This window comes from Tasmannia lanceolata, unplaced genomic scaffold, assembly GCF_043159265.1.
Source record: "Tasmannia lanceolata isolate RefF3 unplaced genomic scaffold, GAP_Taslan_0.1 ptg000006l, whole genome shotgun sequence".
Classification (NCBI taxonomy): domain Eukaryota; kingdom Viridiplantae; phylum Streptophyta; class Magnoliopsida; order Canellales; family Winteraceae; genus Tasmannia; species Tasmannia lanceolata.
Genome location: NW_027518683.1, coordinates 27,169,903 through 27,194,029, shown reverse-complemented (window position 1 = coordinate 27,194,029; position 24,127 = coordinate 27,169,903). Strand labels below are relative to the sequence as shown.

General features: G+C 39.1%; 1 protein-coding gene across 2 annotated transcripts in view; it reads right to left on the bottom strand.

The window, feature by feature from the left end:
* LOC143878533 (cadmium/zinc-transporting ATPase HMA2-like) overlaps nucleotides 1-9,369 on the bottom strand; it is a 46,808-nt gene extending 37,439 nt beyond the window's left edge. For both annotated transcript variants that reach the window (XM_077380803.1, XM_077380804.1), the window contains exons 1-4: nucleotides 9,230-9,369; nucleotides 3,969-4,173; nucleotides 2,647-2,904; nucleotides 2,139-2,236 (exon numbers count right to left, since the gene is read on the bottom strand). In XM_077380803.1, the coding sequence (XP_077236918.1) occupies nucleotides 2,139-2,236; nucleotides 2,647-2,904; nucleotides 3,969-4,167 (555 nt within the window). In that variant the 5' untranslated portion in view covers nucleotides 4,168-4,173; nucleotides 9,230-9,369. The remainder of the gene's footprint in view (nucleotides 1-2,138; nucleotides 2,237-2,646; nucleotides 2,905-3,968; nucleotides 4,174-9,229) is intronic.
* Nucleotides 9,370-24,127: the final 14,758 nt, after the last annotated feature.

Here is a 24,127-nt window from a genome sequence, read left to right as displayed (position 1 = left end):
ACAGCGCGCGTGAAATGACCCATTTGCCCTCTGTTTTAAGTTGATTGGAAATGAAGAAAACAACAGTTAGGTTTTTTATCTTTGGGTTTTTACTCGACGGAACTGGATTTGGTGCGGGTGGTGGAGTCGGTGGTGGTGCTAGCGGTGGTGGTGGTGGTGGGTCAGGACACGGTGGTGGATTCGGTGCGGGTGGTGGTGTAGGAGGTGGCGCTGGGGGTGGTGTGGGTGGTGGTGGAGGATTTGGAGGGGGTGGAGGAGGTGGTGTTGGTGGTGGATAAGGGCAGGGTGGAGGATTTGGTGCGGGTGGTGGTGTAGGAGGTGATGCAAGACGAGGCGTTGGGGGTGGTGGTGGAGGGGGCAGTGGTGGAGGTGGTGGATCCGGGCAGGGTGGAGGATTCGGTGCGGGTGATGGTGTAGGAGGTGGTGTAGGAGGTGGTGCAGGAGGAGGCATTGGGGGTGGCGGTGGAGGGGGCAGTGGTGGAGTTGGTGGTGGGTCCGGACAGGGTGGCGGATTCGGTGCGGGTGGTGGTGTAAGAGGTGGTGCCGGGGGTGGTGTTGGTGGTGGTGGAGGATTTGGACGGGGTGGTGTTTCAGATATTTAAAAAAAAACGGTCTGTAAATGCCTTATACAAAGAGAACATAGATATGGGGGATTTTGGTCCATAAAATATTAACCCTGGTTACTTTCTACGGTTCCGTCGGGTTAACGTAACGGCCAGTTGACGGAAGGTGTATACTTATAACAAAACGAAACTAGAGGGGATGTCTTTGTCACTTTTAAAACTATAGGGGTTGAAGTGGATGTGTCAGAAACTAGAGGGGGTGTAAATGTAATTATCCCTATAATAAAATATAAAGTACAGTAGTTTGTTTTTTTCCCTTTGTTTGGCTGTATTTTTTGACCATCTTGGACCTTCAGCTTTGTTCTTATTTTGTAAAGGAAATGATATATGCACCCCCTTTTTCGTCCTTGGCCCCTTCTAGTGCAAACCCCTTCTAGTGCAAAGAGAGTAGCAGCGGGTAGACCTGGCAAACGGACGGGCCGGGTCAAAATGACCCGTAAAATTTTACGGGTTACTAAGTGTGGACCCGTACGGGCCGGGTCGACCCCCGCATTTTTAAAGAATTTTTGTATTCTAAATGCCCTGAACCGAAAATGATATTTCCACCCCTCTTGCTTTTCTGATTTAGAAGAGGGAAAAAGGGGACTGACGTTTTGTGATGGACTGATGGCTGGGTTTAAAAACAATTTTTTATTGCACAGTTTTCCACCTCCAATTAAGTCTAAGTAGAGAGAGAGAGAGGACTGACAAAAACAATTTTTTATTCCACAGTTTTATTGCAGCATAGTTTTTTATTGCACAGGTTTCAAAAGCAAATTTTTATTGCACAGTTTTCCACTTTCTCGTCCAGGAATTTATGACGGAAAAACACTTACTCCTCTTTTTCACAGGCACCCGCGGGTCCACTCGGCCCGGACCTTTTGACGGGCCGGGTCGACCCGCTGGTCCGGGTCACTTTTTGCCGGGTCTAGCAGCGGGTCCTGCTTGGCTCAAAAACTAGGAGTGCAACTCGGGTCGGGTGCAACCCGAATCCGGCAGGTTGAACCCGAATTTGGGTTGGGTTGGGTTGGGTTTTTTTTCAAATCGGGTTGAGTTGGGTTGGGTTGGGAGAAATCAACCCGAATTGGAAATCAGGTTAGGTCGGGTTGGGGTGTTGGGCAATCCGACCCGACCAGACCCGAAACCTGATTTCCAATTCCGATATGTGCTTAAATGTGCTGAAAACCTAATTTTAACTTAACACATTTCCCATTGAAGCTAGAAATGTGCTTAAATTTCAACATAAATGTATCCTTCAGTTCAGTTACAAATAGTTTTTTTTTATGGTGGGCGCCTGTGTAGGAATGTGAGCAAAAAAAAAAATAGTGGGGCCCACAAAAGATATGTGCATGAATTGGAAATCGGGTTGGGTCGGGTTGAGCCCAGCCGAGTTGAAAATCAGGTTGGGTTGAAAAAATGGGTTCCTCGGGTTAGGTCGGGTTGGCCTCAACCCGACCCGAGTTGCACCCCGACAAAAACATAAAGAAGTAAACAGAAAAAGGGAAGAAAAATTAAGTTGTGGCGTATTAGACAGACCTTGTGACTAGCTCTTGATTCAAGCCATTCAGCAATTGTGAATAGGAAGACAATAGACGCTGCTTCGGTGTAATCTCTCATCGCAATCGTACCACCCACTGCAAAAATATCAATGAATATAATGTAACTTTTATTAGAAATGAAAACTGAGAGATGATACCGCCACCCACTTGGTTTAATTGGTAAAATACCATATTAAGTCTCTACTTCTTTCGAAGTAAAATGGGCGTAATTAATTGGTAAAATAACATATTAAGTCTCTACTTCTTTCGAAGTAAAATGGGCGTTTTCAAGTGGAAAATGAGTGTGAGATTTGTTCTACGACCATTTTATGGGGCCTAATGTAAAAATATCAATGTGTATATGTCAATGTGATTGAAAGCAAGATGGTATTGCCACCCACTTGGTTTGGTAACATTGTTCAAGCAATCAAGACTAGAATTACCATGAAAAAATTACCCTCAGCATTTTTCAAGGATGGTTGGGAAAATTTTGGTGGAGAATTTACCTGTGATCAATATGAGAATATTGATGTCGAGTGAGAGACTACGGATCGAAGCTATGCTTTTCAGGATAATCGGTAGAAGGCCAACCACTGCTGCTCCTAGAGCGAGCCAATACAGTGGAGCAAAAAGATACTTAAAAAGTGACAATAGGAGTAAACATCCAGACGCCAATGTATAAGGACTTGGCCAATGTTTTCCATTTTTTTCTTCCCCAAATACTCTAACATTTGCTTCGAGCCTCGCCTGATTTAGTAGCTTAACTGAAATCAATCAGAAACATAGATACATAGAAACAGAGATAATATTATCAAACAATGTGATTATTCTTGACCAAATTACAACATATTTCAATTACCAACAAAAATCAGGGCAATACTGAATGTGTGATACTTCAGTTTTAGTGGAAGAGTTTTTCGGTTGGGAGCCTCATTGTAATTTAATGAGAAATATCCAGTATTACCTTTGAATGATCCTAACAGTTCATCTGATGTTGGTTCTCCTTTTGTGTTTATCCAGTATAGGCCTGGGGGGACTGTTATAGGCGCAGATATTGGGATCCTGCCTAACCCCAGCTTGCCAATCAAAAAAAAAAAACAGTTCATCTGATGTGAACTATGTTGGATCAGCAATGGCCCAAAAATCATCGAAAATCTGACAATTCTAACATCTAATAAAGCATATTTTGATCTGCATTTTCAGCCAAAATACATATTATTAGGGGATTTACTTGCCACTTTCGTGGAAAGCCGGCCATTTCTCGACCGGCTTTTGCGTGTGATGAGAGCCATGTTAGATGAATTAATGAGTAAGACAAAATCTGCCAAAAAGAATTTTCAGATTGGACTTGACTTTTGGGTCATTGGATATCCAATGTAGGGCCTATCAAATGAGTGGTCTGGGTCAACCAATGTGAGGCCCACTTTTTTTCAGTATGTCTCATTGTATCACAATGCTAAGCCCTATTGAAGAATTCCCCATTTTAGGGACAGAAAAAAAATGCTAAACTACTAAATATTCTTGTATTCCAATAAACTGAATAGAAACAAGGAAATGATATCGACACTTCCATGTTTTGATAATTGCACTATTTTTTTTTTATTCACACTTTCCTATTTGGATCTCACAGGCTATTAGAATTCACAAAAAAGTGTTTTGTCAATATTCTTTCTCATTGGAAACCAATTTAAGCTGAATCAAATTGCTAAACTTCTACTCAAAGGGCATTATGGTTATGTGGTCTGTTCTTTTCGGGTCAATATATAGAAAAGTGTGGATGGTATGGTAATTTTCCAGTGAACAGAAGTAGTGCTCTTGGAAATTTTACCTATCTGAAGCTGAGAAATAAAGTGGTTGTCATGGACAACTATGACTGTTTTTGAAGGTACAATCACTGAAACGTTCTCAACTCCTTCCAATGGCTTCAAAATCTTTTCAATCAGAGAAACCTCAGATGAACAGCAAAGCCCCAAAACATCAAAATAGCTCTTCTGGGATCTGATCACATTGGTTTTAACACTAGCCATCTCTAACTGTAAACTCCCCAGAACAAAGGAATTAAAAAAGACAAGAGGTCAGTCATTTGATTCAATACCCAGATACAAAAAAACAACAAAACAAAACAAAAATCCATTTCTGTAAGCTAAGATTATAAAGAAAGCTATTAGAACTTAAAGCCCTGATAAATTGCAATTTCATTCCATTTCTACTTGAAAACAAGAGTTGCCTCCAAATTCAGGTTATGAAACATGGATCCATGGCATTTCGAATTTCAGTGCATTACCCATTTCTGTAACTTTTCTTTTGCAAAAGGGATGACAGAAGAAAAAAATATCTTGGAAATGCAGGTAATGAAAGAGCTCCACCATAAGAAAGAAAAAAAGAAAAAGGTGATGGAACTCGAAAGGAAGAAATGAGAAAAGCGGAAGAAAGAATGTTGGGTAAACTTTCAGGTCTTTTGCCATCCAGTGTGTATTGATACCATAAACAAATGCATTGAGAAAAAGAGACTAGTCACTGATTAATGACATCCCAAAAGTACCACTAAATACTAAAATAAAATATAGGGCCAAGAGAGGAAGGCAGAGAGTGAAAATATGACAAAATAAAGCGGAAAATATAACAACAAGCAAGTGAATCAAGGAATAGAAACTAGTCACTGATTATAGACCTGAAAGTAGTACAGACAAGACCCAAAAAAGAGGCAAAGGAGGACTCATCATCAGCGATGGGAGGAGGAGAAGGCGGCAGAGATAGAAAGGTTAGAAAAATTGGCTGCAGCTTTTGTTTAGGAATCTAAAGAGTCTCAGGACTCGCTGAATAGGAAAGTAAGTCAGGAAGTTCGAGAACGGTTGGGAAGGAGAGAAGAAGGTAGAGATAAAGGCCAAATGATTGAGCAATATTCAGGGGGGTAGAGGACAATGGTTATTCCTCTGAAGAATTTGATGAAATGTTGGCTATAAGAGATGCCTTCGGGATAGGCTATGGATGACTTTGAGGCTACAAAAAAATGTTCGTGGCTATGGCGATAAGGGGAAAAAAAGAAAAGAAGGGAGAACCAAAATGAACAGGAGGCCGGGATGCGGGTTGAGGTAAAGGGGGCCGAGGGTCGTGAACCCTAAAGGAACTATCATCTGGCCCCTCTCCTATAGATAGTCAGCTTTTTAATTAGGTTTTGTGTCTTGGTGTTAGGTTTTTGCTTTTTGGTTATCTTTTTTTAGGTTGTTGATATTATGGGAATGATGTGATACAGATAGTTAGTGTAGTGCTTTGCAATGTGGTGGTATAGTTTTTCTTTTATAAGTGATAAGAGGTTTGAATTCATTTCATAGAAGAGTGGCAAAGTTTTTTGGCCGGCTGCCAACCTGATGCAAACCCTCCTCCTTTATCCTAGCTTGGGACAGGCTGTGACAAAGGCTTGAATTTTTTCCTTTTATCTTCTTCATGAATTTTTTTCTAAAGGATTCATTTAGTCGACCCCAACTAGTTTGGGACAAAGACTTTCTTGAGTTGAGTTGAGAAGTGATAAGAGGTTTGATCGAAGATTAGTTGGGGTTAGAATTATGGAAGAGGTGTTTTTTTGGTGAAGAATAAACTTGATAGATGGTGGCAGTTTTAGGTGAGATAGTCAAAAGGATGTGATGCGTATGGTCGGAAAGAAGATGGTTGGTTAACTTAGAGGGTGTTTAGTTCTTGAAGAAGGTGGATTTTATTACTCTGGAGGCAGCATGACAGCGAGGAACACAATGAAGATCTTCACTATGCTTCAACACTTGTGGTCGCTATAGACAATAATCTTTTATTGGAAGCTTTAGAGCATTTGTTTGGAAGTTGATTCTCCTTGACTTGAGAGACTTTTGGGTCATTCGCTTTGGTGATATCCTTCCCTTGAGCCTTTCCTTGCACTCAGGAGGTTGGGAGAAAAGAAATTTCAGTGGTGGATTTAGAAGTAGTTCGATTAAGAGATCCGTCAGATCAAGCTTATTATGATGTAACTAAGAGTAATTCTTTTTGTTTTATCGTTAGATCAGGAGAATACTCTTGACTAATCATACTATGTACCCAATGTAATTCTCTTAGTATTAATAATTTTGTGAATTTATTTTTAAAAAAAATCGTTTTTAATTCAAAATTCATTTTCAACAAACACTTTTATTTTAAAAATCACTAACAATCATCCACCATTTTCAAAATCAAAGGAAATGATTATCTCATCAAACTTGGAATTCTTATACATAATTTAAAGTATCTCTCGATTTGAACCTTCACTTAGCGAGAACATATTAAAGTTGATCAGAATTGCATAGTAGACGTATCAATTTGAACTAGTGATTCTATTCAACCAACTGGAAACATTTCACACATAACTTTTCTTCTCCTTAGGTAATTTTTAAAAGCCGACACAAGTATTGGCGTTGTGTCTATATCTTAGTTTCATGATGACTCTAGAGACTAGCTAGGTCTCATAGAAAGCGGCACCAATCCCACACTCATATAGGTAAGCTTATCAAAAGTGCCCTTGTAACTAAAGCACTACAACACCATGTTATAAGCCTATTAAGAGTCCATACGCTCAGCCTCTTCCTTTACACATTACGTGTACCAAGCACTTTCCCTTAAGATAACAAATCATTTATATTATAGTGCTTGCAACCACTCTGTGTACTTGGACCCATTGAACTCAAGACTTGATGTCTCCTCAAGCATTGAATTGAGGTTCCATCATCGGTGATTATTTGATATTGGCGTAAGCTACACCATCAATCTTCTCGAGAGACCTTTGGAATGTGGTGGTATAGTGCAAAACTTACTATCACAATATAAAGATATAAGTGGCATTGGATTAGGCCAAACTGAAATTTTTAATAAAATTCCTTAGCCGCATTGCCTCTTTATAGCAAGAAGCCAATACAACAAATTCTGGCTCCATAGTGGAATTACCTATAAATCCTTGATTCTTAGAGGCCCGGGAGATAAGTCCCCTACCATATGTGCATATCCAATCACTCATTAATGTATGCCTAGATTTTAATTGGCACGTATGTATCCTTCTTTTACTACAGGATACACAATCTATAGTCAATTCTTTTAAGACATGTTAAAATCTATATATTACGTGCCAATGCAACCAACCATGACTATTAATAAACCAATTAGGTTTATTTAATACAAATATTGTGTCAAGTTTATTACATATCATGGTAAATATTAAACCACCGATACTATTGGCATTCTCTAACTCAGAATCAGTTTTACCACTATTACAACTTTCATGTCACATGTGTAGAACTCGGTAGGTCATCATTTTCTTTCATAATTCTAATTCCCAAGACCACAATTGTAAGTTTGTAACACCATGTCTTTTATGTCTAATTTTGATTCTCAAAATATATTGATATTATTAATATCAAAAGCAAAGAACAATATGCCATCCACACATATAATCATATGTTAACATCTTTAATTTTGTTTGTCATACACATACTATGTATCCTAGTATCATTTGATGTTATATCCTCAAGGGTTAATTGTCTAATTTTGGTGGCTTGTGAGTCACCTAGCCAAAATAACATATGGTGCTATCACCACATTCTTCACATCCTAAATGAAATGTAAAAGGATCTCTTTTGAGGATGGCAACACAATGATCAGAAGGCTATTTTCCAGTAACGAAATGTCGTGAATCCGCATTGTTAGAGGTATGTGAAAAACTCTCTTGCTGGTGATTGTTAAAGGTTGCTTGCAAACCGAGAGTAGAGGCAGTTAAGGTGGCAACGGGAGCTTCGGAGCTTGGATTTCTCGTGACGAAATGAAAAGAGGTTGCTGTGAACACAAAGGTCTAAGAACAACGGAGACGGGTCAGGTTTCATGTGGGGCATTATTTTGTTCCGCCATAGAAACTGGTCAGAGAAGGCACAAAAGGATTTGACCGGTTGTGGATGTGGATGGAATCATATTTGCAATTACAAACAACTTTCCACGGATTCCAGGGAAGACAGCTTCCGTGGTTTCGTCCCTTGCAGAATCGAGAGTTGTGAAACTATTATGAAGATTTTGGATTGGATCCAATCTTCTATCCTCAATACCAAGAAGTGAAGAAACTTCTCAACAGCAGACTCGTTTTCAGTTATTTCCATGTATAGTTCAATCAAGGAGTTTTCACAACCGTTAAAAAAATTGGAAGTTTCTATGGTTTCCTATTTAGTAGCGTAAATTTGAGAGAATGGAGAAAAGAACATCATTTAGAAGATCATTTCCATGTTTGGAAATATCTGCATAATTTTACATGTTTATGTTAAGTGTTTGTATTTCCATTTGGCTTAATGTACAGAGTTCGTTTCCAGAGAGTATACACATGGTTTATCTTTCTCCAATATCTAAACCCCGGGTCACACAAATAGTTTATAACAAGCAACCCAAAAAAGGAATAAGAATTCAGCATCATTAAACCCTAATTGGAAATAACTTATGTAATAATCAGTTGAATTCAATATCGAGTTAAAATGTGTGAAGAACTAAGGAGATTCGAGACCAGATTTTACCATAACCAGAAGTTTTTATTCAACATGTATGTTTATTGAAAAACAAAATTATCTGCATCATTGAAAACCACTAGCTCAAATCCGAATCATGGAGCCTTAGAAAGGGAAACTATCACTGAAAACCACCCACATAAAAATAAATAAATAAATAGATAACCAAGAAACCCAAACGAAAGCCATGTTTGGATTTCAATTTATGATAGAGACTAGTTAGAAAAAACAAGACTTGAACATTGAAACCAGAAACTTAAAAATAAACTCCAAAAAACCAATGATCAGATAAATTAAATTTGGATAGCTTCACAATGATAAATTCCCATCTAATTTTCCAACAAAGCCATAGTTTGGATTGAGGAAAAGCTCACAGAAAGGTCTGAAATCAGAAATTCTTTTCTGAATATCTGAAAAGCTATGAGAATCTCTATAAAAAAAACACAGGGGAGAAGCTTCAAGAAGGTAAGTGAAGCTTTGGTTGAAAGAACATACACACAAGGGAAAGAGAATTATACAGCAAATCTTGAATTGTTCTTTGGAATAATTTACTCACCTTTATAAGGAATAAAAATTGTAGCAAAATAAGTAGTTGGACAGAAGGGAATCCAGTCAAGCAAAGGAGAGCAGATTTGTATTGGATGGGATTTGTTCTGAAAGAGAAGGGATTTGCATGGCAATTTCGGGGAAAGCCATTTTTGAGCCTGGCTTTCGAATGAGAGAGCAGCCACCTCTCATGAATTAAATCAATAAGTCAAAACTAACAAAAAGTCAACCTGGGATTATATATTATTTTATTATGGTTTTTTATGAACATATAGCTATTTAGTATACATTTATTTATTTCCGTTTACGTGTGCTCTTTTATTACCTTGGTCTTCTTTTAATTCTTTATCTTTGTTCCTTTTCATATGTATATATATATCTCTCCCTTACTCGCTAGATAATAGCTTCACCAGAGGAATGCTGATTGGGGCCGGATAAAATTCACCCCAACATAAATGATATAAACCCTCCTTTTTCCCATTTTTCCCGGTTGCAAAGTTACAACACGTGAACTCTCTCGTTGGTTTTTTGTGTGGCCTTGCTTTTTGTGCCACCTCTCTCTCTATGGGGCCAACAATTAAAAAGTTTAGATTCAAGGTGGGCCTAACTTGCTTTTCTTTAAAAAAACATGCAAACACGCTATTGACACCACATAGTATTTTTTTTTTTTTTTTTGGAAAAATTCTCAAAAAAATGTGATTTTTATCTGAAAATCTCAGAAAAGGGTTAAGCTGGCTAATTTCTCAAAAAGGGGTGAAACGCATCCCAATGAGTGTTTTAGGACAAAAATGCCATTGTTTTGGTTTTCCCTCCAAGAAAGTAAGTGTTAGCCTATGGGTTCAACAGTCACCTAAGTTTTGATATATTACAAACCTTAATTGATTGTAAATACGATTTCACAAGTTGTCTTGTAGCTTATGTGTGTTTCAGAATCAAACTCAAAGGAGTACACTAGATCAATCAAGCGGACAAAGGCATCAACGAAAGATGATAAAAATATCAAGAAGCACCAGGGACCTCAAAGGAATGAGTTTGAGACTGTTGACTCAAGACCAACAGGATATGTAAAGTGTCTAGAGTTAGGAGTTAATTCTCCACTTTAGAGTGTATGTTGAATTCCTCAATGACACTAAGCAAGGCTCAAGATCACCACTCAATATCAAAAAGATCTCAATAAAATTTCAAAAGCTACACAAAAAGTTAACTACAAACTCAGTTGATCTTAAAACGTAATTACCCTGTATAATCAGACTGCCGAGAAAAATCTCGGATGTCCGTCTCGGACGTCCGATGATTTAATCGAATTTCCGTTTATGAAGGCAAAAATCTGTAAAACTACTGGAGCCAAATCGGACTGTCGAGAGAAACCTCGGATGTCCTTATCGGACGTCCGATGCTTTCGTCGGATTTCCGATTATAAAGGGAGATGTTTGTAAAACTACTGGAATCATATCGGGCTTCCTAGAGGTTGGTCGGATGTCCGAATCGGACGTCCGATATTTCTATCAGCTATCCGAGTGTGAAGAAAAATGTCAAATGAATTTTAACCAAAACTACTGGAACTTGGTCGGACGTCCGAAGGTTTTGTAGGACGTCCGAAAATTGAATTTCTTGCTTAGTAACAGCTAGTCTCGGACATCCGAACCTACCTTCCAGGGTTGAATTTTCCAAAAACCTAAGAATCTTTCCTAATTTATCAATATTACGTTTTCAATCTTTCCTCATTGATCATATCAATGCTTTTCTTATTAAGATCTCATAGAACACACCTTATATATATTGAGTTTTTAAGATCATTAAAATCAACTGAGTCATATTGAATTAGTGAGGTGATTCTTGAGCTTCCACCTTGTGATCAAATTGAGGTTTTCAATTAGGGTGTTATCAATAAAAGATCTCTTGTGCTCATTTGTGTATCAAGCCTAGAAGAGGCCAAGGGTACAATTGTATTTCCTTTATTCCATTGTAGTGTGTGCTTGTGAGAGGGTTTAATCCCTGTGTTGGTGTTGTAAGACGCCCTCCGATTCAGGCTTGGAGTGGATCGGATATAGTGGAGATCAGCGACAAAGTGGACGTAGGGATTTCCCTAACCACTACAAAAATCCGGTGATTCGTCTCTTGACTCGTACCTCTCTTCCATCTTCATGGTGAATGGTATGTTAATAACCCTAGTTATTTTTTATGTGTTGCAAGAATTAAAAAATTGATAATTTACTCTTCTTAAAATCAACAAACATTCAAATAAACTAATTCACCTCCCTTTTGGATTGCCATAAGGAATTTCAGTAAGCAACGGATCCCAATGCATTTCACCTAACATTTTTACTTTTTTGCCTTCTTCTTCCTTCTTCCCCACACCAAAAGGAAACTCCATTGTCTGTTGTAAAAATCCATTGAAATTCCATTGCAGAGAGGTGAAACTCCCCTCTCCTAAAATCTAGATTTTATTGGATCTCGTTATTTTTCTTTGGCTATCAAACCTAAGCTTCTCTGGTAGGTCCATTGTAATACATTTGCATAGGTTTAACAAGTTCCTTACAATGCTATGGTGTATTGTCATCATCTTGTTTATTTGTTAGGGATTTGTTAGGGTTTTGTTAGGCATATTGTCACCATCATCTTTACAATGCTATGGTGTATTGTCATAATCTCTCTCTCTCTCTCTCTCTCTCTCTCTCTCTCTCTCTATTGCCCTCTATGTTTCTATTTAGAGTAAACCGGGATGAAATTCATGTCTATACAATTACAACCACCATTGAAATGTATAGAAGTAATATTTTGCTCTCGGAACCACTGTTGATATCTAGGAACCAGTATTTAAACACTCAAAATCACCTATTATACCTATGAACCACTATTTACAACTATGTAGTGATTCCGAGGTATAAATAGCGGTTCCAATGTATAAATAGTGGTTCCAGAGTAGAAATATTGCTTCACACAATCTAACAGTATTTCATTGGGTGTCAAAGTTGCAATGAATTTATGAGCAATTGGTTAAATAGTTGTCTAAACACTCAGATCTTATGGTGGTTCATAGTTTAGATGGCCTAATACTTGTTCCGAGAGTTTAAATTGTGAGATTGAAATAGTTATGCAGTCAAAACTACTATAAAAAGTGAGAATGACGGTATTTATTGGGTTTTAAACACTCGGAACCACTCATTATACCTAGGAAACACTATTTACCACCATGTAGTGGTTCCAAGCTATAAATAGTGGTTCCAGAGTAGAAATATTGCTTCATAATCTAATAGTACTTCAGTGGATGTCAAAGTTGCAATGAATTTATGAACAATGGGTTAAATAGTTGTCTAAACAATCAGATCTTATGGTGGTTCATAGTTTAGATGGCCTAATAGTTGTTCCGAGAGTTTAATTTGTGATTACAAAAAGTTATGCACTCAAGACCACTATAAAAAGTGAGAATGACTGTATTTATTGGGTTTTAAACACTCGGAACCAGTCATTATACATAGGAACCACTATTTACCACCACGTAGTGGTTCCAAGGTATAAATAGTGGTTCCATAGTAGAAATATTGCTTCACACAATCTAATAATACTTCATTGGATGTCAAAGTTGCAACGAATTTACGAACAATTGGTTAAATAGTTGTCTAAACAGGTAGATCTTATGGTGGTTCGTAGTTTAGATGGCCTAATACTTGTTCTGAGAGTTTACTTTGTGATTACAAAAAGTTATGCACTCAAAACCACTATAAAAAGTGAGAATGACTGTATTTATTGGGCTTTAAACACTCGGAACCAGTCATTATACCTAGGAACCACTATTTACCACCATGTAGTGGTTCCAATAGATAAATAGTGGTTCTAGAGTAGAAATTGCTTCACACAATCTAATAGTACTCCAGTGGATGTCAAAGTTGCAATGAATTTATGAACAATGGGTTAAACAGTTGTCTAAACAGTCAGATTTTATGGTGGTTCATAGTTTAGATGGCCTAATACTTGTTCCGAGAGTTTAATTTGTGCTTACAAAAAGTTATGCACTCAAAACCACTATAGAAAGTGAGAATGAGTGTATTTATACGGTTTTAAACACTTAGAACCACTAATTATACTTAGGAACCACTAATTTTACCTAGGAACCACTATTTACCAGTATGTAGTGGTTCCAAGGTACAAATAGTTGTTCCATAGTAGAAATATTGCTTCACACAATCTAATAGTATTTCATTGGGCATCAGATGTTATGGTCGTTCACAGTTTAGATGTCCTAATAGTGGTTTTTTGATCTTTCGGGTAGATTGTTGTTTCACACAATCTCTCTCTCCATACACACACAACACGAATAGTTGGTGGGCCCAACAGAAACCGTTGATGGTATGGTGGGCCTATCTTTGAACAACGTAGGCCCCACCCATTCCACACCATAGGATAATCCAAACCGTCCATTTGATGGGCCATAAACGTAAATAGGTTGTGTCCCAAAATATCATTTCGATAGGCTAATCCTAGCCCTTCATTCTAAATAGAAACTACATCTTTTGCAACCTCTATAGATTGCAGGGTTGTGATCATCCTATGGAAATGATTTTTGGGGCACAACCTATTTACATTGTGGCCCATCAAATGAATGGTTTGGATCATCCTATGGAGTTGGTCGTACAGTAACATTAAGGCCCGTCCACAATATAGGATGATCCAAGCCGTCCATGGTTTGGATAATCCTATAGAGTTGGTCGTACAGTAACATTAAGGCCCAATCGTAGGCCCCACCTATATGTTTCAAATGAAGCGTACCGTCCACAACATAGGATGATCCAAGCTGTCCATGGTTTGGATCATCCTATGGTGTGGTTCGTACAGTAACATTAACCCAATTTAAGCCCCACTCATATTTTTAAAATTAAGTGTACCGTCCAGACCATAGGATGATCCGAGCCGTCCATTTGATGGGCCATAACATTAATCGCTTGTGCCCCAAAAATCATTTGCATAGGATGATCACAACCCTCCAATGTATAGAGGTTTCCGTAATAAGCAATTTCTCTTTATATCTGAGGGCTAGGATCATCATATGGAAATGGTTTTTTGGGACACAACCTATTTACGATGTGGCCTGTCAAATGGACTGCTTGGATCATCCTATGGTCTGGACGGTACTCTGTCATAGTGGGTTGAATTTGGGCACCAACCCACCAAGGAGGAGAAGTTTGGGGGGCCCCTCAACTGTTCCTGTTGTGGAGAGAGAGAGAGAGAGAGAGAGAGAGAGAGAGGTGGGAAAAGGTCAAAATGTTAGGTGAAATGCATTGGGATCCGTTGCTTACTTTCTTGGAGGGAAAACCAACACAAGGGCATTTTTGTCCTAAAACACTCCTTGGGATGCGTTTCACCCCTTTTTGAGAAATTAGCCAACTTAACCCTTTTCTGAGATTTTTAGATAAAATCACTTTTTTTTAAGAATTTTCCCTTTTTTTTTAAAAAAAATCACATTTACCCAACTTAAAATAACCAAACCATTCAATTTTTGGTCTAAGGCCTGTTTTTGTTGGGGCCTACCAAATGAACGGTTTGGATCTTTGAAAAGGTGGGCTCCAATGAAATTGTTTATAAGTACATGCAAGTATTTTTTTTTTTATTAGAGTTGGACCTACCTTGTTCAAAGATCTAAATCATTTTGCAGCCTAACGTAGACAGGCCATTCCCAAAAATAAGTTTCTTCTATTTTGTGCCATATTTGTGGGTCCCATTGTAGTGTCTGCTTCTACGCGTATGTGCATACATTTTCCTAAAATACATTGGGCCCCTCCTTGTTAGGAGATTCAATCCATTCATATGTTGGGCCCCAAGGTGAATCGGTTGTAACCCAGAAATCGCCTGTGTTGGATGATCCTAATAAACTACACCATATCCAAATCTCCACTGATAGGAAGGTCAGGGTGACCCTAAGGAGACCATTTCATTGTGCCGCCTATTTACATTGGACCCTAGCAACTGATGGTTACTCCATTTTAAAAAAAAAAAATAGCTGCACGTACAGATGAACATCACATAACATGTATTTATTTGAAAATTCATTGTGGCCCACCTTGCTCAAAAATCCAAACCGTTAATTTCTTTGGCTCGAATGTAAATAGGCATTTTCATAAAAATAATACCCACCGGATGATCTCAACACTTCGATCTATAGAGGTTTATTTATGGTGTAGTCCGTTTACAGATAGGTGAGTTTGGCTCAGCCTATGAAGAAGATTTTAAGGGCAAGGCTAATTTATGTGGAGGCCCAAAAAATAAAAAGATCAGTTGTTTTAATAATGTGGGCCCAATTAATTTTGTTTTTAAAATACACTTTATATCGTGTTTGTAGATAGTTGTTAGTTGTAGGCCTACCTGGATCAAAGATCTAAACCATTCAATTGTTGGGCCTCAACAACTGATGGTTTAGATCTTTGAACAAGGTGGGCCCACTCTAGTTTAAAAAAATAGTTGGACCTATATACGGACACCTCATAACGTTTATTTATTAGAAAATTCACTAGGGCGCGCCTTGTTCGACGATGCAGACCATTCATTTGTTGGGCCCCAATGTAAATAGGTATTTCCGTAAAAAAAAATCCCCATTGGATGATCCAAACTCTCAGATCTGTAGATGTTTGTATATGATGTCATATGTTTGCAGATTGGAAGATTAGGCTGATCCTACGGAGATGATTTTATGGGCAAGGCCTATTTTTGTTGTGGCCCTAAAATCAATGGTTTGGATCTTTTAATAAAGTGGGCCCAAGTGAGTTTTTTTTAAATACTGTGATACGGTGTTTGTACATAGGTGTGTATTTTTTTTTTTGAAAAAAAAAAACAATTCACAGTGTGTGCCCCCGTCGAGAGAAAGAAGGCACAAAAAGCGAAGCAACTAGAGGGTGAGTTCACCTGTTGTAAAGTCTCACCGTTCGTTTCGAGCGCTTATGCCTAGATCCACCGTCATGATATTAGTATGATCTACCTTGGGGAAACCTAATGGAGAGATGGCATGACCTGAAATTCACTCTCATCAGATGATTATGACCGTTTGATAAGCCAACTTGAGTTTACTTGAGATTTGGTCGTTGCTTAATTTTTATGCAACGACTGTTTTTTTTTATGGTTGGTCACGTGGGACTTCTTAGATAAGTGTGTTTAGCTGGTTGCTTAAATTTTACTTAATGACTTTCTTATGTTGGGTCACATGGGAACGCTTGGTTAAATGCATTTCCTACTATCATACCCGGTATTTTTTAATTGAATTGTGTTTAGGTCGGTACTTAATTTTTATGCAACGAGTGGGTAGCATCAATTTATCTAATAGGAACTCTTAGATAAGTATATTTCCTACTGTCTTTCCAGGTATTTTTTAAATGAATTAGATAGATTTTTCTGTTAGGTAGACAACCCCCACCCTCTCCCTCTTCTTTTAACCATGGACCTCCTCCAGTGGTCCTACTAATGTTGAATTGTTTTTACTCATAAAGACACTATGTAAACACCTCATTTTGTCAAGACCGAACTAATGATAGGTTACTGTGATGATGGATCCTATAATTACTCTTGAAGCTTCTCTGGTCTTTCTCACGATATCTCTCTCAGTAATTCTTTAGGTTTTTTCCAAAACACAAAGTTACCCAAACCACCCGAACAACCCAAACACCCTGCAATCAAGCTTGCATCCAGAACCATCCGAGTTTACCAAAACCTTCCAAAAAAGCTCTAAAATAATCAAACAAATGTCCCAAGGATAAAGCTCAATAGCTCAACACCCTCAACAAACACAACATCCTGAAGATCCAAACACCAAAACTCAGAAAAATATCTATAGAAAACCATTTCTAGGGGCAGGAACCACCTTTCGGTCACCAGAAACCACCTTTTAGAAACCGGAAACCTCTTTGGCTACCAGGAACAACCTTCCTAAAGTCATAGATCACTTAACCCGTAAACCAGCTCCAAAGAACGGGAACCAGAACCCAACTTCCAGGGACCCGGAACCCATATATAGGACCTGGAAACCACTTTTGGTCACCCGAAACCACTTTCTGGGAACTAGAAATCACCCTCGGTTACGAAGAAATAGTCCTCAGAATCCAAAGATCACATTTGGCAACCCAAGAGATTTTATTGAAAACCAGAAACCATTTACCTGCAACCAAGAGCAAATTACCATATTTCGGTCACCAAAAACCATAAAGTAACTACCGAAAGTTTCTTTTGCACTGCTCAGAACCATTTTCTGCGAATTAGAGATCAGTGCAGGTCATCGAAACAACTATTTGGATGTGCACCAACCCTCCTGCACCCAAAAATCCACTACCTGAAGCCCGAAACCACTTTTCTAAACCTCAAAATCTTATATACATTAACTGGGAACCAAAACTAGTAGTGGGACCCACGTCCCTACGATTTTGGGGAGGCTCGTGCGATTTTGGAGCCTCCAAAAATCGCAGGAAGAAGGGACCTCTCCCTCTCATTTATCATCCCTTCTTCCTTCCACTTGCTTTTGCTCTGATTTTCACACCCATGTTTTGGGTGTGACACCGTTTTAGCATTAATCCCCCCCCATTTGGTTAGTACACCCCATTTACCCTTTAACACCACTCCCTCTCTGGTATTTACACCCCTTTCCCCTTCGATTTTAGAAAACCCTATAGAGAGAAAGAGAGAGAAACTGACAAATGCTTGGAGAGATTTTTAGAACCAGTTTCTGCTGAAATCTTGTTAGCCTAAGGTTTCCTATTGGTTCCACTAATGACCTTTTTCCTTGTTGTTTTGATGCTAACAAACCCAAATTGATTAGTTATTATGGACTAATGTGTCGCCTTGTAGTATTAATCCTTAGACAGGAAAGTCACATGTCAATCCAAAGTTAGCACACTAGGACAATACAACACAACACATGGCTTGATGATCAACATGCACAAATGAACAAAGAGCTTACACACAATGGTGACATCGTCCTTGAAAGATGTCCAATCAAGAGCTCAAATTGAAGATCCTACAAGCATGCCATTACACAATGCCAAGTTGAGCTTGAAGATGAACAAGCATTGGTGACCTACTCATACTTCCAAAGTGAAGATCTATTCAAGAGAGAGTCACATGGACCAAAGCAATTCAAGTGTTCAACTTCGAGACCAAGAGTCTATGAAGACCTTTGACGCCAATACGATCAAGGTGCTAAGTAGTTTTACCTTTTAAATTGTATTGAAGATCTCTTTCAAGAGTGCGGGAGCCAGTTTTTTCTCCCGCGTGCATTGGGGCGGCAGGGGATCACCACGTCGGATTTTTTGGGAGTGTTTGTTGATTTGTGTTTCTTGTGCACTCAGGATCGTGGTTCGGATTTCACAAAAAATAGAAACTCAGAGTCGCCACCTAGGTTAGGGCCTAGGACCCGTGTCTGCTCTTCCGATGAAACAGGTACGGATACCCGAGTTTCATTGGAGGAGCAGTAACCGAAGGGGTTCTCTTGCTCAGGGCCTAGAATCCGTAATTTTGCTCTATTTGTTAAGGCATGGCCCTTACATCTGGGTAAGGGTTATGGTTACATTCGGGGAAGGTGTTAGGCACCCGTCATGCCCGAGTAAGCTCGGTCTCTTAACTTGAGTTGGCATTTTTGAAGAATTTAATCAGAAAGCTTCTCTTTTTATCCTTTATTTGGATTAGGCTTAATTCCATAATGTAAATAAAATGAATTTACAAAGAAAATAAAATAAGCGATTCAGGTCGTTATCCTGATTGAAGTCGTACGCTGTAGTATTAGTCCAGGAAGGATCTCACAACTGACCACAATCAGGATAACTAAATCAAACAGAAAAGACAACGCATAAGGGAAAGAAAACTATGGGTTTATGATTCCCTATGTTTGTTCAACACCGTGAAGCACCAGGGCTCTTGTCTCTGTCTCTTTTGTCTTTGGTAGGACCGGAGACAGAGTGGCAAGATAAAGAGAGGGAATGTAGCCCTATTTACAAAGAGATGAGAGAGATTTACGTTACAGGATCTAGGGTAATAGGTACCCTAAATCCCATAACTTCCCTACACCGATTTTTTGTAACAGATGTGCAGAAAGCAGGAAAATAAATGTAATTTTAGCAGGAAGGTGTGAGGATTTCTTCAGAGAAATTGGCAGCGTAACAATGCTAGTTGGACGGAGGGGCCTTGAGTTTGCCGAGATTTTGGCAGAACAACGGCTCTATCTAGACGAAGGGATCTCGAGTTTGCCGAGATTTCTGCAGAACAATGGCGCTATCTGGATGAAGGGGCTTCGGGTTCTCCAAAAATTCGGCAGAACAACGGCGCTATTATAGATAAATAGCCCAAAAGTTCTCCGAAATTCGGCAAAACAACGGAGCTATTCGGACGAAGGGGCTTCGGGTTCTCCGAAAATTCGGTAGAACAACTACGCTATTGTAGATAAATTGATCCTACTTGAGTGCTGGATTCAAGCTATGTACAAACGAGCTTCAAACTCCAAGGGATTTATAGTTGGTGCCCTTCCACCTTTAAAATAATCGTACAATTGGAGAAGAGATTAGTGCTTGCTTTGCCTCCTTGATAGGGATTATTGCACGTTGAATCTTGAAGAAGAAAACTCTCAAATTATATTAGAAGTAATGCCTAAAGTCAAACTCTTAAAGATTTATTCCAAATAGGGAACTAGAATTTTGGATGAGAGTTGAAAGCCAAAATAGGTTTGCAAATGAGAGAAATTATATGGTGGCCGCCCTTTATATGTAAAGGGCGGAGAGAGAAAATATCAACCACCTTGATTTTTTATCCAACAAAAAGTCAAAAAAGGGGCTCATGTTGGATCAAAAATCAAGGGTGAAAGTTTTCTCTCTCTCTGCCCATGTTGTTGGATGGCGGCCCACCATATAAAAACTCTGCAAATGATTAATGAGGGCTTAAGAGGGTTGGTATAGAGTTAGAAACCCAAATAAATGTAGTTCCTATGCATTTACAGTGAAAAAACCAAAAACTAGCCGTTACTGGGCCGCCAACGGCTCGGGCGGGCTTGGGTGGACGACCCCTCGATAGACCGCCCAGCTAGCTGTAGGGCTTTTTTATAGTTTTTATCAGGTGCGGTCGACTGTCCGATAGACTTTGTTCCTTTTTCTTTTTTTGTGACCAGAAGACTCGCGGTGAACTTTATCTGGCAGTCAATCGAGGAACAAAGTTTTCCCAAATTTTAAGTTAAAACCATTTTTATAATTTGTAAAACCCATTTTGAAAACATTTTGGGAAACATTTGACAGTGCCTTGAGTTTGAAAAAATCAAAAGAGAAGGATGTACATTTTGAGTTAAAATCTTGCTTCTCTTGATCTTGTCTTCAATATGATTCTCCTCTTGATACATGGTTTGCTTGACATCGATTTGAATTGAAATTCTCCTTTATTCATCTTCAAGGATTGATATCTCCAGTTTTGTCTAGCTCCTTTGCACTTGTTTATGGTTGATCTTCAAGATTTGGGAAATGTGAAAAATCCCAAGTATGGCAACCAATAGGGAGGGGGGGTGAATTGGTTGTCTTAAAAAAAGATTTGCCTTCTTTGAAACTTTTCAAGTTCACCCTCGTTTTATCTTTGCTTAATCAAGTTGGGTTAATGGGACAGCAATAATGTTGATGATTTATGATCAAAACCCTAATTAGTTTACAACTTGATTAAGAGAGTTATTGGCCTAATTAGCTAAGTATGAATAAACAAGTGAAATTTAATCAATGTAATGATGATATAGCATGTAAGCACAAATAAATGTGAGTGAGATTGGTACCAAGAGAAAAGATACCTCACAAAGATTTTTATAGTGGTTCGATCTATAAACCTAAACCTACTCCAATCTTCTCAAGATGTCCTTGAGGGCTAACACTAATTGAGAATTGGTACAGCGAAGATGGCTCTGCGACTTCCACATTCACCCATGAAGAAGGCCCCGCGTCTCCGAGTACTTGTCAACAATCTCTTCTGGGCGACCAAAATTAAAGCCCTTATAAACTTCCAAGGGAATAGGTGCCCTTTCCACCTTACAATTTTAGTTCAATAAAGAAGAAGAGTTTTAGCCTCTTGATAGGCTTGATTACAAGTTTTAGCTCACAATGATTCTTTCAAAGCAAAGTACAAGTAAAGCCTAATCTAATCTCTCAAAGATCTAATCAGGATCAAGGCACAAGAGATGGAGATAGATATGTAAGGAAAAATGGGTGGCAAGTGTTTGTGTAGGCTTTAGATGGGATGGAAAACCTTTTCATCAATAATAAATCCAAGTTCAAACACATATATATGGGTTTTACCCAAAGCTAGCCGTTGATGGGCATTTTGGTAAAAACTGGGTCATTTTAGAAACTAGCCATTATGCCTCAATGACTATATTTTTTCCACTAGGGCCAGTTGACCGGTGAGGTTCAGTTGTCTACCCGAAGGCTTATGTTCATATTTTAAAAACAAACTTTTCTCAGGTCCGGTCGACCGGAGGGTTCGGTCGTCCGAGATTCATATGCTGTTGGAAATACGATTTTGTGTTTCTCAGGGGCCGGTCAACCCTGGTAGGCCGGTCGACCGGTCTGCATTAAAATCTGTTTAAAAAGTTGAAAACTATTTTATATTTCAGAATCTTTTGCTTTGGTTATCAAACACGTTTTGAATACTTTTTAGGGTTTTTGGAGTGTGCCTTGATCAAGAGAAAACATAAGAGAGAGAGAGAGAGAGAGAGAGAGAGAGAGAGAGAGAGAGAAAGGAAATACAATCTACCATAATGTGCACTCTCTTGAGTGTCTCTTGACCTAGCCTTCGTTAGATCTTCCTTTAAAGTCCATGGCTTTCTTGGGACGCTTGAACTTGAGCTCCTCCTTGATTGTACCTTCAAAGCATGATGATCCAAGTTTGTTCCAGTTGACTAGTTCACCCTCAAGCATTGGACATGTGTGGTGGTGTGCTAGCATGGATTGACCTGTGAATAGCCTTTCTATAGCGCAACAGTCCAAGGCAATTCATCAGGACTTAAAACTTAATAAATTTGGGTTTGTTGATCACCAAAACAAAGGAATAGCTGAACCCACGGAAACCCTTGGGCTAACATGTGTAATGTTAGATGAGATATGACAATTGAAAACCTGTCTAATGCACATACACTTCAAGGCAACTCATAGTCCATAAAACCTAATCAATTTGGGTTTGTTAATCATCAAAACATAGGTGATTAGTTGAACCTTTAGAAATCCTTCAGCTAACATACCTATCAAGAAAACAAAAAGATCATGTGAGAAGGGAATGATGGAGTAACGAAGCGGAGGAGGTTTGGCTAGGTTCTTACCTAGTTTTCCCTTGGAAAATGGGTTGATAGCCTCAGAGTCTGGTTCGTACTTGTCCGAAAAAGTTTCTACATCAGGATCGTTAGTAAGATGTTTCGGGAAAACGGTTAGAAATGGTCCACTATACCTCTCCCACCAGAGGTTGAAAGTGTCAGTCGACTAGGGACGAACAATGAACTCATGGATATTAAAAGCCGGTCTCAACTCTTCATAAATAGATGAGCTTATTGTTGTTTCAGCCAAAGAAAAGAAAATCAACCTGTCGAAGAGGTTGGTATTGGCTGAATAAGTAACTGGATAAGGGATAGACTGTGGGAGGCCAAATCGGCGACCAAGCAACTGAGGATAGTACACTTCTACCCTGCACTTGTCCATGCTTGTAGCATCTAAGAAAAATACCAAAGTGAAGATCACGAGGGATCAGGTAGGTGGCCCAAATGTTGGTTGAGAGTCTTCGGTCCAAGGTCGTAGAAAGGGTAATTGAATCTCGAAAAAATGATGGGCCCAAAAAGGTAGAGAACATGGGGATGAAAATCACTCAAGTTTTCAGATCAAAAAGAAAAGCAAGCAGTCCCAAAAGGTGAGAGACTCCTTCTCATCCGAAGTATACTCAAAGCCGATGGTGAGAGGATCCTTAATACTCGCAAGAGACGGCCGAGTTTCTAGGAATATGAATAGAGCCACAATTGAAGAACCCGGTGCGGGCCATTAGAGGATGCCCCTGCCCCCACCCCCTACCCCTCGCGCAAATGAAGTCGCGGCATCTGCGATAAAGGGTTGCAAGAAATATGGAACCTAGGGCAAATTTTCAGCCTTGGAATAAAGCCATTGCTAGTTTTAGATTACCTTTAATGATTTTGCAAGAATTTGGATAGACTAAAAAATTGGCATACCCAAACTAGAAGAAAGGCTAGGTATTCTTGGTCTGTCACTGCTCCATCCTATTTTTGGTACAAGGTTTCATAAGTATGATAGACCAATTTCTTGTCAACCACTAAGCTGTGAAAATCTTCGGTAATGTTCAGACAGACAGAGTATTCATCCCCAAAAGAGGAAACCCAGTTAAACCTGCAATGTCAAGGAGCGTTGTGCTCATGGGGCCTATTCCGAAATGAGGGGGGTCGGTAACGGAGCACCAAAAATCGAGGGCGGCAGCTAATTCGGAACTATCGGCGCAGATACGAAATTTTGACAGATAAATAGCATGAAAAGTGCATATTTCTTTCCAGGAATCCCCTTTTTCGTTGGAAACTCGATCCACCCAATGTTTCCAAGAAGGGTCGTCCAATGGCCAAGACCTCATATGTGATTACAGGCGTAGATTTGGAGGCCTATATGGGGAGCTCCGCTTTGTGATGTTGGGGGAAAGGAAAGCACATGCTTGAAGGAAGCTTTTGGACAATGAGGACCCACGATGAAAGAACCTGCATCAGAGGTGGCCATGAATGTTTGGACTTTGGACCATACAGAGGGCCGGGTTGATGGTTTGAAAGTTCCTCAGTCTATCAAGACTAGTGGAAGGATTTGGGTTGGATGAGTCGTCAACGGAGCTCACTCTAGAGGGTATGGCCTTTTTGGGTTTTGACGAGAAGGAGTTGCCATGACTG